Source organism: Lagopus leucura, unplaced genomic scaffold (assembly GCF_019238085.1).
Source record: "Lagopus leucura isolate 7727_CA_CO unplaced genomic scaffold, USGS_WTPT01 Super-Scaffold_100073, whole genome shotgun sequence".
NCBI classification, from domain to species: Eukaryota; Metazoa; Chordata; class Aves; order Galliformes; family Phasianidae; genus Lagopus; species Lagopus leucura.
This window is the reverse complement of record NW_024962314.1, coordinates 46222-63815: the sequence shown is the minus strand read 5'-3', so window position 1 is coordinate 63815 and position 17594 is coordinate 46222. Positions and strand designations below refer to the sequence as shown.

At 60.4% G+C, this 17594-nt stretch overlaps 3 protein-coding genes across 3 annotated transcripts in view; 2 read left to right on the top strand and 1 right to left on the bottom strand.

Moving 5' to 3' along the window:
* Nucleotides 1–1714: 1714 nt before the first annotated feature.
* Nucleotides 1715–12226, top strand: LMOD1 (leiomodin 1). Its single transcript, XM_042887130.1, has 3 exons — nt 1715–2167; nt 9332–10897; nt 11375–12226. The coding sequence occupies exons 1-3, from the start codon at nt 1907–1909 to the stop codon at nt 11399–11401; spliced, it is 1854 nt and encodes a 617-aa protein (XP_042743064.1). The 5' UTR covers nt 1715–1906; the 3' UTR covers nt 11402–12226.
* Nucleotides 12227–12944: 718 nt separating this feature from the next.
* On the top strand, nt 12945–14658 carry LOC122188650 (myb-related transcription factor, partner of profilin-like). The gene is made up of 2 exons (XM_042887131.1): nt 12945–13392; nt 14012–14658. Exons 1-2 carry the CDS (start codon nt 12945–12947, stop codon nt 14518–14520), a joined length of 957 nt encoding a protein of 318 aa, XP_042743065.1. The 3' UTR covers nt 14521–14658.
* A 521-nt stretch (nt 14659–15179) lies between these two features.
* The window catches only part of SHISA4 (shisa family member 4), a 2903-nt gene continuing 488 nt past the window's right edge, over nt 15180–17594 (bottom strand). The window contains exons 2-5 of the mRNA XM_042887132.1: nt 16834–17005; nt 16065–16198; nt 15625–15804; nt 15180–15546 (exon numbers count right to left, since the gene is read on the bottom strand). Coding sequence (XP_042743066.1) covers nt 15500–15546; nt 15625–15804; nt 16065–16198; nt 16834–17005 — 533 coding nt within the window. The 3' untranslated portion in view covers nt 15180–15499. The remainder of the gene's footprint in view (nt 15547–15624; nt 15805–16064; nt 16199–16833; nt 17006–17594) is intronic.

The following is a 17594-nucleotide window of genomic DNA, read 5'->3' as shown; positions in this document are numbered from 1 at the left end:
GAGAAGGCAGAAACACAGCTGGGAATGAGCTTGGGGAGATCTGCCAGAGCCCCTCAGGCGTGCCAGGAGAAGGCACTTCACTCCATGTTGGATCTTCATCCCTGAGACGTGGCTGGCAACACTGCTGTGTTTCGGAGGAAATAGTTGTTAGTGCCTGCGAGGTGATCAGTTGCTATGGGAATGGGAATCCCGATAAGAGCAGAGGCTGCAGAGCCCCCCGATGCTCACCCCACGCTCAGCAGCAGGAAGGAAGAGGGAGAAAGCGGCAGGAGACAGCACTGGGGTTCCTCCCTGCTCGGTCTGGTTGGAGAGCTTTACATTTTCACTTAGCACAGGTCTGAGGAGTGCTGGCAGCGTTTCCTGAGCATGCAACATTCCCTGTCGGTGCAGATGGGGAGCACAGGGCAGCAGGGAGATAGGAGTGATGGGATGAAATGCGGCAGCACAATGTTTAAGGCTATGCACTTGGAAACTAGAAACAGCGGTTTCTTCCCCAGTCTGGAAAAAAAACTTCAGTTGTGTGTCTGAATCATAGGAAGGCTATGAGCAGGAGCCCAGTGCTGCAGTGCTGGAGATAAGAGAAATCCTAGAATGCAAGCAGCCTGCATTTCCCATCCAGATGGGGAATGTCTGGGCTGCAGCACGAGGCGCCGGGAGGCCGACATGGAGCACCCCATGTCTGTGCAGGGAGTGAGATCTGAGCCATCAGACAGCAGGGAGGGTAATTGGGCTGGTGAGGAAGATCTTAGGAGAGCTCATTCTGGTGGAGGAGACCAGATGGCTGCTTGCATGGGCTAGGAGAGATCTGAGAGCAGGCAGTAAATACCAGGAGGTTGATAAGGAATGAAGAAAAAGGGCGAAGCCGGCAGCGTATGGAATGGGTACAAAATGTTGTGTGTGGGGTAAAGCTGCTTTGAAACACGGAGAGGAAGAGCACATCTGCCACGTCCCCCTGGGAGAACTTGCAGATGCCAGGAAGCTTCTGTATGGATTAGGTCAATGGAAAGTAGGTGCCTCCAGGCAAAGCCTGGGCTTAAGGCACTGCCTGAACCAGAAACAGAAGACAGTCTGGAATTCAGCCTGTGCAGAAGGAGGGATGTTTGTGGGGTTGGGTAAAGGGGAATGGGAGAGCTGTGATGAAGAGCAGCTGCAGAAACCCCTGCAGAGGATGGGGAATGTACAGAAGCACTGACCGAGCACCCCAGGGCCGGAGCTGGGCTCAGACCCACGGAGCTGAGCTGGGTGGGCATGCAGTGCTGGTGCCTCCTGGGCTTTGCACATCCTGCGTGCAGGAAGAAATCTGCATCAGCACCTCCAGCAGCCCCTCCCTGACGGGCTGACCCCACACACAGGGGAGCAGCGGGATCAGGATGGAAGGAGCTCAGGGCTGGCTGGGCACAGTGCTGCTGATTTCAGCCGAGAGCTGTCAGGAGCACAACAGCAAGCTCCTGAAAATCTGCCCTCCTGTAAGTGGGGAGCTTGGGGACAAGGCTGACCCTGTTCCCCTCAGGCCGGGATGTGCCCCCAACCCCCAGCTCTCCAGCCTGCCAGCTTGTGTGCATTTTTGCCTGTTTTTCTCACTCCGTTGGCCCATTGCCTTTAAAAGGCTAAATGCTCCGGACTAAATTTGGTCATGCAGCTCTGCATGGTTCCCTGGAATGTCCTCGGGTTTCAGGCTCCCCCGACAGCACCATTCCCCGCCTCCGCTGGGCTCCATTGGCCAACCCTTGGGCCGAGGGATGTCCCCTCTCCATCCGCACCGAACCCCGGGCTGCGGAGCTGAGATTTAACACTTCAGCACCTGCTGCCGCTGTGGGAAGCAGTTCGAGAGCCTCGGCTCTGTTTTTTTTTTTCTCTTGCTTTGGGTACCACAACAACCGCAACCGTGTCTCGCCAACGGGCCAAGATGTCCAAAGTCGCCAAATATCGGCGACAGGTGAGCGAAGATCCGGACATCGACAGCCTGCTGTCCACTCTGAGTCCGGAGGAGATGGAGGAGCTGGAGAAGGAGTTGGATGTGGTGGATTCTGATGGAAGCATCTCTATGGAGCAGAGTGAGAAGAACCAAGCAGACAACCCTCCGTCCAGCACGCAGAACTGCGACGCGGTGCTCAACCACCACGAGAAGGAGCCCAGGAAACGTCTGCAGAGGGAGCAGGCGGTGGATGTAAGTCCCATCTCCACACACCGTGCTGCTCCTCGGGCACGGCTGTGTGTAAGAGCCGTTTGAAGGCACTTGCTGAGGAGCAGTGGGCAGTCTGGGGGTCGGGGCAGGGAGCTGGAAGCCAAGAGGGGCTTCTGTGAGCTATCTGAAAGCCAAAGGTGCTGTCAGGGGGCTGCTCCTTGTCTCTGTGCAGCGCTGGGGGCTTCAGCGATCTCTGTTCCTTGTGGAATTACAGGGGAGAAGTTTGCTGCTTGGTGGGAATCTCCCCAGGAAGCAGGTTTTGCCCTAAGCCTTCTTGTTTTTCGTCCAGCTAAAACTCATTCTTTTATTTTGGTTTGGGTTCCGTTTATCTCCTTCTCTGCATCGGGTGAATCCTGTAAGATCTTCATTGGGGCGAGGAAACGTCGTGCCTTCATCCCACACCATGCCCTGCCTCGGTGGCAGCCAGTCCTGCTTCCCTGCAACACTGATTGACCTCAGCACTAAGAATATTTGCTATGTGCTCGGGGCGTGGGAGGCTGGGAAGCATTTGGTTTCCCTCGCTTTCCACAGCAGGCTGAACCAGAGTGCTGGACGAGGGAACTGAGGCAGCGATCCTGCAGAGCAGGGGCAGATCTGTGCTTGGGCAGAGCTGTGCACAGCTCCGAGCTGCTCTGCTTCCAATGGTGCTTGGGCAGAAAGGCGAAGGGAGAAACCTCAGCTCCACCTGGCAGTGGCATTTTGGAAACGGTGCTCCATTTCTCATGTAACACTCTGTTGAAAGACCACATCCAGGAAATGCTTTTATCAGATCGTTGTAATAGGCAACGCAATAACCAGCGTGAGCCTTTTGTGGCTGAGAGCAGAAGTCAGTACAGAAAGTAGCAGAAGACTGGTTTCACTTTTGGCCATTTCTCCACGTCACGGAGGGAATACAAGGTACAACAATACTCCTTCATTTGTACAGAGCCCTTCACATCTTGAAACTGATGTACGTGTTTCCTGGGACAGGTTGGGGTGGTTTATTTCGTGCTGAGCAGGATCTTCCCTTCATTAGGGCAGCGCTCACCGGTGTGTGGACAGCGTTGGGTTCATGTGCTGGAAACTGGTGCTATGAAACAGGCTGGGAAATGAAACATCGTGCCATAGAATGATGTATATGATCCTAACGTCAGCCTAAACCCACCAGTGGTCAGTCCCTTGTAAGGAGCTCACATGTTGCCTGGTAAACCAAGCAGAGCTTTCATCCTCGAGCCACAGCTTGTGTTGGGATACAAGGAGAAGACAGGGAAGCGGTGGCGTGCTGCAGTGTGTGCAGCCTGGGATGCATCCCATAATCTCAGTGTTCCCCTCCAGCTCAGGATGTTGTGCCATTCTGTTCTGCTATGGAACCCCAGTCCTGACCGGGGCCTGGGATGCAAAGAGGGAGAGAAGAGAAGGGCAGGTTTCTTTTGGAGCCCTGCACAAGGGGTTAAGCAGCTCTCCCAGCTCTCCGTGGCCGTGAGGACGTCGCAGCCGTGGCTTCTATATGCGGTGCTCAGCGTGGGCTGGGGAGCAATTCCCACCACACACAGCTCCCCTCCTTGGCTCACTGCCCCGGGCTGCCAGAGCTCTGCCTGCGAGGCTTCCCTCGGCCGAGAGCTGCAGACCACCGAGGGTCTGATGCCCGTCCCTTCCTCCCCTCGTTGTGCATTGGGATGTGCAGAACCCTGCCAAAGTGGGAAGCGGGGCGTTTGAAGGGGAAACGTTTGGGTCCTGCTGGTCTCCCAGCTCTGCCTGTGGCCTTTTGTCAGTTTCAGAGCCACTCCAGGCACCTCAATTCCCTCCTGAAGGCAGGGAGGGGGGAGGCAGGTCCGGATTTATTGTGACTCCACAACAACACGTCGTCTTTCTCTGTGATGAAAAGGGCAAACTTGGGTAACTAGGAGGCGGTTTATAAACAGCCCAAAATAGATGTGAGCTTTGCCCTGACTTCTCTGCGCTGCACAGCCAAATGCATAGCTGGGCGATGCATTAATTAATTAATCTTCATTTCCTATTGCCAGCGAGTGCTTGGTGCTGTGCTGCTCCTCGGATGCACCGTTGCCTGTGCCTCTGGGAAGGGCAGGTTGGCAATGCTCACCAGTGGGTAAATGAGGTCTCTAATTGCTGCAGCAAGCAAAGGCACAGCGAGAGAAGTCCAGGCTGGAAGATGGTGTTGTTTTGCAGCAGAGGCTTTGAGCAGTGTGATTAACTGAGCTGCTGTCACCTGGAATCCTTGCAGCGCCTCTTCCAAGTTCCATGGGTGGTCTTCCAAAAACCCCTCTGCCCCTCCTGCCTGCTTTCTGGGCTGTGCACATGCGGGCTGAGGCTCACTGGTGGTGTTTAACCACAGAGGACAAATGGTGCCCTGCTCGTGGTACCCAGCCAGGTGAGGTCCCTGCTTCTGTGAAACTGCAGAGGACCAAGTTGGCATTTTGGTTTCGTATTCATGGCCAAACCTGGTTGGTTTTTCTTTCGTGGAACCATTTGGGAACAAAACAAGCTGTGGATTTATATAGCCAGGACAGACTCGAGGGGAATCGTAACCGAGGAAAAGCAGCGGTTGTATCATTCCTGAAGCATCTTAGTGCTCTGTGACTAACGCCGCTGGATTTGAGCTCTGTTTATCGACCCATCCCCCTCCCAAGGATCGCTGCTGCCCCCAGGCTCTGCCTTTCACTCAGCCACATGAGGAGCACGGTTTCCAGGACGGTTCTCTTCCCAAGGCTCCCGTTGTGCCAGGAGCGCTGTGTGCCTGCGAGGCACCCGGCCCATCTAAGGGCACGAGTGGGAGAAGCGCTGTGCTTCTGCTCAGCCCGCAGCACCACCAGGAGCAGCAGCTCTGTATTTACACAAAGCACAACAGGGATGCAGACAAACCCGTGGAGATGTTTGGAGTGTTGGGCTTATATGGGCCGAGCTGCCACAGGCAGGGAGCTTTATTATCTGTTTATGTTTTGCTGATAAAGAGAAACAGGGAGCAGGAAAAGAGCTGCAGGCGGCGACGTCTCGCCCTCGTTAGCAGTGTGACACCATCGCTTGTGTGCTGCAATGCTCTCTGTGGCTCAGAGCTGCTACAGATCAGCTGTGCTGCCCACCCCAGGTTTTGCCATGGTGGGAACAGCAGCTGGGTGCCACCAGCAGCCACCAGTGACTTCCATGTGCAGGTCCTGGCAGGAAGGAGGTATCCACAGGCGGCAGCACGACGCGATGCTCTGCTCCATCCCTTCCTGCTCATCGCCCTCCTCAATCCTCCTTCAGCCTGGTGCAAATGAAACGTCCAAAGGAGATGCACACCTTGCCCCTTGCAGCCCCAGCTGGAGAGGGGATGAGCAGAAGAGTGGCCTCAGCTTGGGAACCTCAGACTCCCCTTTGGTCTGTGCAGGGAAGCAACGCATGGAAGAGGAAAACCCAGGCTACTAAAACCAGCTTTTGTCAGAGAATGAAACTTCCCATTTGCAAAGTAGCCAGCAGCTCTAAGGGCTCTTTGGGAAACAGCTGTGTGTCACTGTGGACGAGATGGGGCTGTGCTGCTCAGGGAAATGCCGTGGAGGCTTTTGTTATCTGCTGTAATTCACCATTGAAGGCAAAGCAAGGCAAAAATCAGGGCCAGGAGCCGGCCGGTCCCCAGAGGACAGCACTGCATCTCAGAAGGAGCATTGGCCTGGGAAGGGTGAGGATGTGGCCAGCACTGGGGTCAGGAAGGATGGGCCAGAAGGGAAGGGGACAATGGGACATCTCACAGAAATGACGGCGATGGCTGAGGTGGGATGGGGAGGAAGCTGTTCACATCGCTCAGTGCGTCACGGTGGGGGTCACGCTGGGTTTATGTGCATCCCTTGGCAGTGCTCAGGACCTCCCACTCTTTCTTCGTGCCAAAAAACCCCAAAGTGCCTGGGGACAGGGACAGCTGCAGGCAGGGCAGTGCTGGGGGCACAGATCATGGGAGATGACCCCAGCTCACAGCTCAGGCTTGGTGGCTCTCCAGACTCAGGCAGGGCTGCTGCATTTATCCAGGAATGTCTTTGGTTACTCAACATTGACCAGAGTGCAGGAAGGGAGCAGCGTGGCTCACTTCATGTGGATCAGCTTGGGTAGAGCGACCCTCCTGCATGCCTGGAGCGTAATGGCACCCAAATACCCAGGAGCATCGAGGGCAAAACAAGCTTTGTTTGGACAGCAGGGGACATCCCTGTGTCCTGGGAGCTCCATGTGCCTTATGCCCAGCTCCCTCACCCCTTCTCCCATGGCTGAGCCGCAGGATGGGAGTGTGGATAAGCCCCGCAGCCTCTGCTGCATGCAGGCAGGACGTGTGCTGCTCCCTGCCCCCAAATCCCCTCTGCCACTCGGGATTTGCACGGTTCCCATGGGCTGCAAAACTGTCCTGTTGGCTGCGGGGGGGTTGTGGGCACAGCAGGGACTGGAGGACGGGGCTGATCTCTTGGTGCAGGATTTATGCTGCAGCTCTGAAGGGATCTGGTGTGTGGAGCACAGCTCTGTGCGGACAAAAAATGTCCTGGCCAAAGCCAGCATGCAGAAATGGCTCAGCCAGCGTAGTTGCTGGGGAGGGAGAGTCACGAGGAGACCCCTGGGCTCTGGATCCACTTTATGTGCAGAAGTTCACCCTGATCACTAAACTTGTTCCTGGGTTAACAGAGTTCAGCTGCTCCTGCTGTCCCTTGTTGCACTGCTGTGCAGGAGAGCCGTGTGCTCCCCCAGTGTTCCTCAAGAGCAGACACCCCCACAGCTGCTCACAGGACCGTGCCCCTTTGCTCAGAGCCCACATCCTCATTGCCCCCCATAGCAAACAGCACCTGGAGCCCCTTTGGAGCCCATTCTCATTTCCCAGCAGTGCTGACAGTTGGTCTGTTCTCGTGTTGTTGATGGGGCACAGCTCCCCATGGCCCAGCTCCCCATGGCTCACACCGTGTTCGCTGGTGCCCTGAGCACGTGGCCGCTGCAGCGAGGCAGCAGCCCAGCACTGTGATGCTGCCCACGAGTGCCTCTTCCCAGGACATGCCTCCACAAATAGCTGCTCGTTGCTGTGTGCTGGCCCCCTCCAAAGCCAAACATTTATTCTGCTAATGCATTTCTACTGCTCCCCTCTGCCAGGGACTGATGCAACAGCAGCACCCTGCCAGTTGCTCCCTCCCTCCATTTGGGCATGGGTTTGGAGAGCCCCCGTGACCCCCAGCCCACCCCAGGAGCCCCCCACTCACCACGCACCCAATTCAGCAGGGCAATCCCCATCCCTGCCACCTCCCGGTCCCAGACACTCAGATCCATGCTGTTCTCCACCCCAATCCATGCAGTGGGGCTCCAGGTGCAGGGTGCAGCCCTTTGCTCACCCACGGCCCCACGGCAGCTCAGCACAGGGCTCAGCACGCAGCCCGGTTCCATCTGCTCTCACTGGGCTGCGAGCACTCAGATTCCAGGCAAGAAGTTCCTGGCCTGCTTTGCCTTTTAAGGAAGCATCTGAGTGGGTTTGAGGGTTGCAAATGCTAACAAGCAATGGCAATGCTCATTTTAGTCTATTTAGAGGAAACGGGAAGGCATTTCAGTTCATCAAAACACTGGTGATTAATCAGCCCGGTACCAGGCTGTTTTCATTAGGCTTATTTTTAAAGGTCTGACACGCAGTGTAAAAATATTCCCCTAATAATCATGCTTGCAGCGGAGGGAATGGCACAGAGGGGTGCTGAGCGCCTGTCCCTGGGTGCCCGAGGTAAATATGGGCTGCAGATGGCCATGGAGGGGCTGTGGGGATGGCCCAGGCCACGCTGCAGGAGGCAAAGGGAGGAGCAGGGAACGCGTGCATCCCTCCTTTCCCCTTCCCTTCCCTTTCCATTTCACCTTCCCCCTCCCCTTCCCCTTTCCCTCTGCTCTGGACACGTGGGGGCAGATCAGGGCACAGTTGCTTTAATGATAACAGCACTAATGATGTGATAACAAGATAAGAGAGATGGCTTCAACTTGCGGGGCTGATTATTTCACTCTGGTTTTGTCTTATTTGGAGAAATCCACTGCCTCCTCTAAGCATGGAAGGTTTTGCAGCTCCTTCTCCACAGTTTTCCTCCCTTTCTTCAAGATCTGCTCATTCTTGGCTTCACTCTGCTTTGTCCTGGGGAGTCGGGGAGCCCCCAACCCATCACTGAGCTGCAACCACGGGCTGGAAAGGAGAAGGCTTTTTGGAGCACTTGGTGTGGGGCTGGGGCTGCTGGCTGCAGCTTGAGGAGTGGAAGAAAAAGAGCTGGGGAGCTCGGGAAGCTGCGCAAGGAACTTTCATCCTCAGACATCCCCAAACTTCCAACCCAGGACATCCCCAAACGCCTTCGAAAGGCACCTCTGGGCTCAGCGTGTGAGGCAGCAGCACCCCCAGTTCTCCATCCATCCCCACCGCTGGGGCTGTGGACGTGGCTCCGTGCCTCTGCGCCGCCTGCCCTGGTTCCATGCTGGGGAGCCAAGAAATCTCTTAGCTAAACAAACAGCTTCATCCCAGATGGCATCTGTGCTCACGCCAGGTACACGCTGTCCCTGCTGCTGGCCCGCTGGTGGCCCGGCCAGTTCTTCCCACCAACCAGCAGTCCCAGAGGGCTGGCATGGGGCTGGGATGGGGCTGCTGTTGGGACCTGGCTGCTATTTGGGGGTTCAAGGCACAGCGCTGACCCTCATGCGCTCCCCAGGCGTGGAGCGAGGAGAAGGAAGCCCAAATTGCCAAACTCAGCTGCAGGCTTTGCTGCAGGTTGTGCCCTGCACTGCAGGCTCGGTCCCAGCACTGAGCATCCTCCTGTGTCAGATGAATCCTCCATAGCACCACCCTCAGTGGGGTGGAGGGGTCTCACAGCCACGCTGCTGTTGCTGGAAGTGAGTGCTGTGCATCGCTCCGGGTACACGGGGAAGTGAACCTGGGCTCCTGCAGTCTCTGCCTGGTAGGGGCGCTCACACCAAGGCCTCCCCTGGAGCTGGGTTTGGTTTTGCTCTGCAAAACGCAGACAGGAGCTGCAGTGTGGTGTGAGAGCAGCCAGCTGGGGGTGGGGAGGCTTCCCAAGGCCGGGCTGTGCAGAGCAGTGCTGGCCATAACGTCTGGGATGTGACTGAGAGCTGGGTGGTGAGGCTGGAGCTCAGGGAGCCTGACCTGCTAACACCTCCACGATCCTCTGTTGTTAGGAAAGCAGGCTGGACGAGAAGAAGGATGTCAAGAATGGAGCAGAAAAGGGAAAAGAAGCTCCTGCCAAAGACCTGGCCAAGAAACGCGATACAGGAGTGGGGAAAGACCCTAAGAAGGAAGAAAGTGCCCAAAAGACGGAGCCGAAAGCTAAAGGGGAGGCTGAGAGCAAAACCAAGGACAGGAAAGCCATCAATGACAAGGTGAAGGCCATGGAAAACAAGCTGATGGGCAAAGACAAGAAGGAGGAAGGGAAGGGTCCAATAGCAAAGAAGGGTGCGGAGAAGGACAAAAAGGAAGAAAGGGGTTCAGCATTAAAGAAGGATGTGGGGAAAGATAAACAGGAGGAGGAAAAGGGCTCAGCGCTGAAGAAGGATGCAGGAAAGGATAAAAAGGAGGAAGAGAAGGGCTCAGCAGCAAAGAAAGAGACAGAGAAGGACAAAACGGAAGAAGAAAAGAAGTCGGCATTGAAGAAGGGCACAGAGAAGGACAAAAAGGAGGAGGAGAAGAGCTCGGAATCGAAGAAAGAGACAGAAAAGAACAAGAAAGGTGAAGAGAAGAAAGACAAAGATAAAAAAGAAGAGGAAAAGAGCTCCGCTTCGAAAAAACCCGAGGCAGATGAGAAGGAGAAACCGCAGCCCGAGGCGGCAGCAGAGGGGAAGGAGGAGCCCCAGGCGGCAGCGCAGAGCAGCCCCACGGCCGCCCCCAGCAGCGCCCCGGAGCAGCCCAAGGAGGACGAGGCCTCGAGCATCTTCGACGAGCTCATCGAGAAGGTGAAGAACAACGACGCCGAGGTCACCGAGGTGAACGTGAACAACTCGGACTGCATCAACAACGAGACCTTGGTGCGCTTCACCGAGGCGCTGGAGTTCAACACCGTGGTCAAGCTGTTTGCGTTGGCCAACACCCGCGCCGACGACCACGTGGCTTTCGCCATCGCCATCATGCTGAAGTCCAACAAGGTGCTGACCAGCATCAACCTGGACTCCAACCACATCACGGGGAAAGGCATCCTGGCCATTTTCCGGGCGCTGCTGCAGAACGACACGCTGACGGAGCTGCGCTTCCACAACCAGCGGCACATTTGCGGGGGCAAAACGGAGATGGAGATCGCCAAGCTGCTGAAGGAGAACACCACGCTGCTCAAGCTGGGCTACCACTTCGAGCTGGCCGGGCCCCGCATGACCGTCACCAACCTGCTGAGCCGCAACATGGACAGGCAGAGGCAGAAGCGCCTCCAGGAGCAGAAGCTGGCGCAGGAGCGCGGCGAGAAGAAGGATCTGCTGGAGGTGCCCAAGGCCGGAGCCCCGAAGGGGTCCCCCAAGGGATCCCCGCAGCCGTCCCCAAAAGCGTCCCCCAAAAACTCTCCCAAGAAGGGGGGAGCGCCCGCCGCGCCACCCCCCCCTCCTCCTCCCCTCGCCCCGCCGCTGATCAACGAGAATCTGAGGAACTCGCTGTCGCCGGCCACGCAGAGGAAGATGGGGGACCGGGTGCCCATGCAGGAGAAGAGCTCACGAGATCAACTGCTGGCGGCCATCCGCTCCAGCAACCTCAAACAGCTCAAGAAGGTGAGTGTGGGGTGCGGCGGGGCCAACCGGGAGCAGCACCGCGGGGTTGATGTGCTGGCTGAGGTCGTTCTGGTGCGGCAGACAGTGCTGGGAACAGCGCGGGGCCCACGGTCCCTGTGCAGAGCACGGGTCAGGGACAGACCCAAATCCCTTCGCTGAGCACGCAGGGCGGGCGGATCCATCCCTTGGCACAGTCCCCAGGAGGGCACGTGGGGTCAGGAGATGCTGTGTGGAGTCGGGGGATCCGTCCCTTTTAGGCACAAGGGGTCAGGAGATCCATCGTGGCGCAAAGCCTCCCTTTCCCGAAGCACTTTGTGCCCCTGACCACGCCGCCCTGAGGCATGGGGACAACCAGAGCCTGGCCAGGAAGGAGCAGTGACCCCAGAGCTCTGAGTGCCCCCAGCAGCATAGGCTCACCAGACCCCATCAGCCTCCACCACCGATCCATGCTGGGTAACGGGACGTTTCCTCCGGCAGGTGGAACTACCAAAGCTGCTGCAGTAGGGAGCGAGACGCTCGCCTTCCTCGTGACTCTCGCCGTGATGAGCCCTTGGGGACCCTGCAGTGACCGACGCCGAGGAGCAGCGATCTCTCTGGGACTGATGGAGGAAGGGCCGGGCCTGAGGAGGGCCGGCGTGGTTGTTGGCCACGGCGCGTGAGAAAGACCTCGTATTTATTGTTTGTACAGTTGTGATCCCTCAAGCTCTTTCTGTTGCCAGCACCGTGCCCCGCACTGCTTGGGGACACTGAGGAGGGATGGGGAGGGATTGGCTGAGTGTCCGCTGCCACATCCCACCCCAATGCAGGGAAAGGGGCAGAAGGGAGGTGACAACGGGGCTGGGGGTGCCACGGGGCCAGGGGTGCACTGAGGGGCTGCATCCCCCAGCCCCATCCAGCCTGAGGCGAGCGGATGGGGACAGGCGGGTCATGGGGACGTGGCCATGGTGTGTGTCCCCATGGGGTCCCCGCGTGGCCAGGAGGGTGATGGGGTGAACATTGGGTGGTGTAGGGGTGGGATTTGGGAAGAGCTGGAGCAGGATAGGGGGACACAGCTGGGGGTGACCCCAGGGCTGTCCCACCCCTGCAGGACATGACCTGACCTCTCTTAGCAGACATTTGTCTCCATGCAGGGACTGAGTGATCTATGGAACTTTGGGGGGGGGATAGCAGCAAGGGATAACACTGTCACCTGTCGTGTCACCCGCAGTGTCACTCCACCAACCATGGGCATACGTTTGGGGCCGCAGTGCCTGCCCTGGTGCAAAGCCTCGCTCGTGGTCTGTACACCGCGGCCACCGCATCGGCAATAAAGCTTCACCCAACGCTTCAGTGCTCCTCAGGGACAGCGGGGGGACAGGCAGCCCCTGGCCAGCACACCATGAAAGCTGGGGCCGGGGCCAGGTGGTGGCGTGGGAGGGGGGGCTGGGAACACTTGCAGATTGTTCACGTTGAAAAAGACCTCTAAGATCACTGAGTCCAACCGTCAGCCCATCCCCACCACGGCGACAAACCACGTCTTTAAGTGCCGCAAAATAGGGACATCACAACCAGGCAACCTGGAGCCATGCGGTCACCCCAGGGTGAGCACCTCGGGGCACCCCAAAGGGCACCGTGGGGCCAGCTGGGCACCCAACACAGCCAAACACAAAAGAGCCATCCCAATCTGCGCACCCCGACCGGGGCATCGGGGACCCAAACGTGGGCACGGCGCTGCCGCTCCCAAAATACCCCGCCGTGCCGCACGCTCAGGCCGCCAGGGGGCGCCACACCGCGCGGGGCAGTACCGGGCCTGGCCGCGGGGCGCTGTACCGGCGGCTCCCAGCAGGGGGCGCCATACCGCGGGTCGCACCGCCGGCAGAGCTCGCGGTGCCGCCGCCCGCCCCGCCCCGCCGCGCTGCCCCCCCCGCTCCGCTCCCGCGGCGGCGGCCGCTCGGTGCGGCGGCGGCGGCGGCGCAGACAAAGGGGCGGCGGTGCCGGGGCGGGGGGGGGAAGAGGGAGGCGATGGGCGGCGGGGCGGCGGCATGAGGCGGCGGCGGCGGCGGGCAGCATGGCGGCGGCGGGCGGCGCGGCGCGGCGGGGGCTGCTGAAGCGGAAGCCCAACTTCACGCTGCAGGAGATCGAGATCCTGATGAGCGAAGTGCTCCGCTACGAACCGCTGCTCTTCGGCGCCGCCGCCAGCACCGTGAACGCCTACGAGAAGCAGAAGATCTGGTGGCGCATCACCAATAAGATCAACGCCGCCGGCCGCAACCAACGCGACATCGGCGAGGTGAAGAACCGCTGGAGGGGGCTGCGCCGCCGCGCCAACGATAAAATCACCCGGCACCGGCAGGAGCGGCAGGGACCGGCACCGCGAACCAACGCGGCCCGGCACCACGGGGCCGCCGGAACCGGCACCGCCAGCGCTGAGCTCGGCCCCGGACCCGCGCCCCTATGGGGACCGCGCGGCTGCGAAGCGGCACCGCTGCTCGGAGGGGAAAGGGCGGCACCGTGCGGTGCGTGCGGGGACGGAGCGGGGTGGGATGGGGCGGGGAGGATGGGGAGAGGATGGGGGAAAGGAGCGGGACGGGGGAGGAGGGGGTGGGGCAGGGATGTGGGGTGGGTCTGGGTGGGACGGGGAGCAGATACATGGGGCAGGGACCAGGACCGAGGTGGGGACATGGGGGAGTGGGATGGGCACAGAAGGGCCGTGAGAGGGAGATGGGATACGGGACTGAACGTGGACAGGGATAGGGCCGCGGGGACGCAGACAGGGACGTGGGACACAGGGATGGGGACAGGGATTGGGCAGGATGTGGTACAGGGCAGGGATGTGGTGAAGTCAAACAGGGACACGGGAGAGCAGGACAGGGATGGGGACATGAGAAGGGGCTGAGAACGGACAAGGGACACGGGATGTGGGATGCAGATAGAGGGATGAGGGACGTGGATGGGGGTGGGTGGGCATTGGGCACACAGGGATGTATGGGGACACGGGACATGAGTGCTGCGTTGGGTGTCCCCACGGCGCAGCGCTTCCTGCCCTCCTGTCCCGAATCCCAGCGCCGGGGGCTCCCAAAGGCCGCCAGGGGGGTGGGGGGTGACAGCGATGTGACAGCACTGCGTCCTGCACAGGTGTGAAGGAGGAGGCGGTGAAGGAGGAACCGATGGAGGTGAAGACGGAGCCCTTCCATGACCCCACGGACGGCAGCACCGTCCCGGCACGGCGGCAGCCCCGCAGCAGCACCCAGACACCCGGCGAGGGCTGGAGCCCCCCGCAGCCCCCCCACTCCGACCTGGGGATCCAACCAGAACCTCCGGGCTGTGACTTTCCCAGCAGTGTCATCTTCGAGCCGGACACCGAACAGCTCAGTGACTGCAGCGAAACGGGGGGGGGAACCCCCGGCGGGACGGACGGGACCCCCGAAAGCAGCGCGCGGCTCAGCCCGGCCGAGCTGCGCCTCATCCGCTGCAACGAGCGCCTGGTGCAGGAGATGCGAGCCTTCCGCAGGGAGTGCGCCGAGAGCCGCCGGGAGATGGCAGCGGTGCTGCGCAGCATCGCTCAGGCGCTGGGCGGCCTCAGTGCCAGCCTGGCCCAGATCCGCGAGCGCTACCTCGGGGGGCACGCGGCCCCCCAGCCCTGAGCCCCCCCCAGCCCCCCGCCCGCGCCTCCCGTCCCCTTTTTATTATTTGAACTCCCCACTTCAATAAAACTCAGCGCTGGCCCCTCGGTTTCCCCCCTCCTAAGGAGCCGCGGGTGGCTGAGGGGCTTTTTGTTAATAGGAAAGAGGTTGGGGTGCGGTGCTGAGAGCCCAGAGGCGGCACAAAGCCCAACATCCGTGCAGCGCATCGGCGCTGTGGGTCCCACTCAGGCTGCTGGGATGTGGCAGTCCCAAATTTAGCCCCCCCCTTCCCTCCTCCCCCCCCCCCGCCGTGCCGCTGCATGGTGTGAATCACTCCGAAAATAGGCAGTGAATCACAGCCCACAGCGGATGGGGGGGAGACGCGTCCCGGCCCCCGCGGCGCAGAGCGGTGGGGAAATCAGTGAGCTGCGCTCAGGGCTGTGGGTTTGGTGCTTTTGACCCCAAAATGCCACCGCGGTCGGGGTTTGCACCCCGGTTCTGTGTCGGTTTGGGGGGGGGGAGGGGGAGTCGCTAAAAGGAAATGATTGATTTTGGGATGCAGGAATGTTCAGGAGGAGGAGGAGGAACGCGACCCCATTGAAATCTATTTCCCCCCCCTCTCCTCTCCCTCCAAAGGGTGTGGAGCACTGACACAACACCACGCCGGGGGGACGCGCAGTTTAATGCTGCCTGTTTGGACCACGGTTCCCCCCCCCGGTGCCAGAGGGCAGGGGGACCCCCGGCCTCGCTGCCCCCACCTTCATGCATGGCCCCCCCCCGTGAGCACCCACAATGGGCCCAGTGTGTGGAGTGGGGACAAAAGGCCCTCTGTGCTGCTTGTCCCCACTGTGGCCGGGGGGGGGGGGGCGGGGGGCAGAGATTTCCATGAGCATCACAGGGCAGAATCGCGGCCCCGGGGTGGGGACAGCGTGACCCCCCCCACCCCCCCCGCTGTGTCCCCTATGGGTGTCACCATTGAGACAGGAGTCCCCAGGGGGGCTCAGGCACCGGGATAACTGGGCTGTGCAGGGACGTAGGGTGGTGGTGCTGCGGAGAGAGAAGGGGGGGGTCGGTGTGGGCCCCCCCAAAAGGCTGTGGTGCTTTTAAGGAGGACCCAGTGCTCACCTGTAGGGTTGTAGACCGGGGGTCCTGAGGGGTACAGCGGGTACTGGGCGGCGGGGCCGGTGGGTGGGTACATGGCCATGGGGGCGAAGCCGGGCTGGGGGGGCATGGGGCCAGCTTTGGGGTCCACAGGGAAGGGAGCGGGTGGGGGTGCAGGATAGCTGGCCAGCGGGATCTCAGGGCCTGTAGGAGAGAGAGCTGGGGGCTGCCCTCTGCTGTGCCAACCCCAAATCCCCCACCATGCATCCCAAGTCCTCCCTCACACCCTAAATCCCCCACCCAGCACCCCAAAGCCCTCCTTCTGTACTCCACCCCCCCACCCTTTGCACCCCAAATCTTTCCTTCTGTATCCCAAATCCCCCCTTGCACCCCCAATCCCCACCCTACACCCCCTCAGACCCCCCCCTACACCCACATCTCTCAGCCCCCTCCCCAGCTCCCACCTTGCAGGGGGGTGCGGAGGTGCTGCCGCCGCTGGTACAGATAACAGCAGGAGCACATGAAGCAGCAGACGATGGTGGTGACGATGGCGATGAACAGCACCACGGCCGAGGCGATGCCCGCGATGGTCTTAGGGCTGAGGGACAGCGCTCTGACCCCAGAGCCCAAAAGCAGGCACCCAGCAGTGCTGCTCAGCACCCAGAGCCAGCACCCAGCGCCCATTCTCAGCACCCGGATCCCAGCGCCCAGCAGTGAATGATGCCCAGCACTCGACATTGGTGCCCAGCACCCAGATACCAGCACCCATCAGTGACTCCCAGCACCCAGCAATGACTCCCAGCACCCAGCAATGACACCCAGCACCCAGCAATGACTCCCAGCACCCAGCAGTGACTCCCAGCACCCAGCAATGACTCCCAGCACCCAGCAGTGACTGATGCCCAGCACCCAGCAGTGACTCCCAGCACCCAGCAATGACTCCCAGCACCCAGCAATGACACCCAGCACCCAGCAATGACTCCCAGCACCCAGCAATGACACCCAGCACCCAGCACTGATTGATGCCCATCACCCAGCAGTGACTCCCATCACCCAGCAATGACTCCCATCACCCAGCAATGACACCCAGCACCCACCAGTGACACCCATCACCCACCAGTGACACCCATCACCCAGCAGTGACACCCATCACCCCGTACCCAGCACCCAGCACCGATTGATGCCCTGCATCCAGCATTGACTCCCAGCACCGGCATCGTGCAGCCCCAGCACCTGAAGGCGAGGCAGTGGCGCTGCTGGCGCTCGGTCAGGAGGCGCAGGGGGTCGTAGCAGCAGTACCGCTGGTGACAGGAGCCGCAGCAGAACGACAGAGCCTCGCAGTCGAAGCCGGGATGCCACGAGCCGTTCTTGTCCACGTACCACAGGCAGTCCTCGCCCCCCGCCACTGGGGACCACCCTTGTCACCTCGGTGCCACCAGCAGCAGCCCACGTCCGCAGCCCCGGGTGGGGACCCTGTGTGTCACTGCACCCCGTGCCTCGCTCTGTCCCGTCCCCGCATCCCTGCACCGGACCCCACGCTGTCCCCGTGTCACTGTGCCCCCCTTCACGTCCCCACATCCCACTCCACGCTGTCCCCATGTCTCTGTACCCCTCTCCATCCCATCCTCATATCCCCATACCTCGCTGCATCCCACTCTCCCGTCCCCACACTTCACCCCATGCGGTTCCCCCATTCCCGTACCCTATTCTGTCCCATTCCCACTTACCCCCACTTCATCCTGCCCCACACCCCCATACCCCGCTCCACCCCTCCCCACATCGCCATACCCGGCTCCATCCCATCCCCACGCCCTCATACCCACCCCTATCCCCACCTCTGCCCCTGTCCCCACACCCCTTTAATCCGTCCCCACGTCCCCGCACCGCGCTCCATCCCACCCCCACCTTCCCTCCCATTCACCTCCTCGGCCAATCCCGCTCCCCCACGCCCCTCTCCACGACATCCCCACGTCCCATCCCCGCGTCCCCACATC

Coding starts and splice junctions, on each gene's coding strand:
- LOC122188650 (XM_042887131.1), top strand. CDS start 12,945: ATGGCGGCGGCGGGCGGCGCGGCGCGGCGGGGGCTGCTGAAGCGGAAG. Junction 13,393..14,011: donor GGAAAGGGCGGCACCGTGCG/GTGCGTGCGGGG, acceptor CGTCCTGCACAG/GTGTGAAGGAGGAGGCGGTG.
- LMOD1 (XM_042887130.1), top strand. CDS start 1,907: ATGTCCAAAGTCGCCAAATATCGGCGACAGGTGAGCGAAGATCCGGAC. Junction 2,168..9,331: donor AGAGGGAGCAGGCGGTGGAT/GTAAGTCCCATC, acceptor CTCTGTTGTTAG/GAAAGCAGGCTGGACGAGAA. Junction 10,898..11,374: donor ACCTCAAACAGCTCAAGAAG/GTGAGTGTGGGG, acceptor TTCCTCCGGCAG/GTGGAACTACCAAAGCTGCT.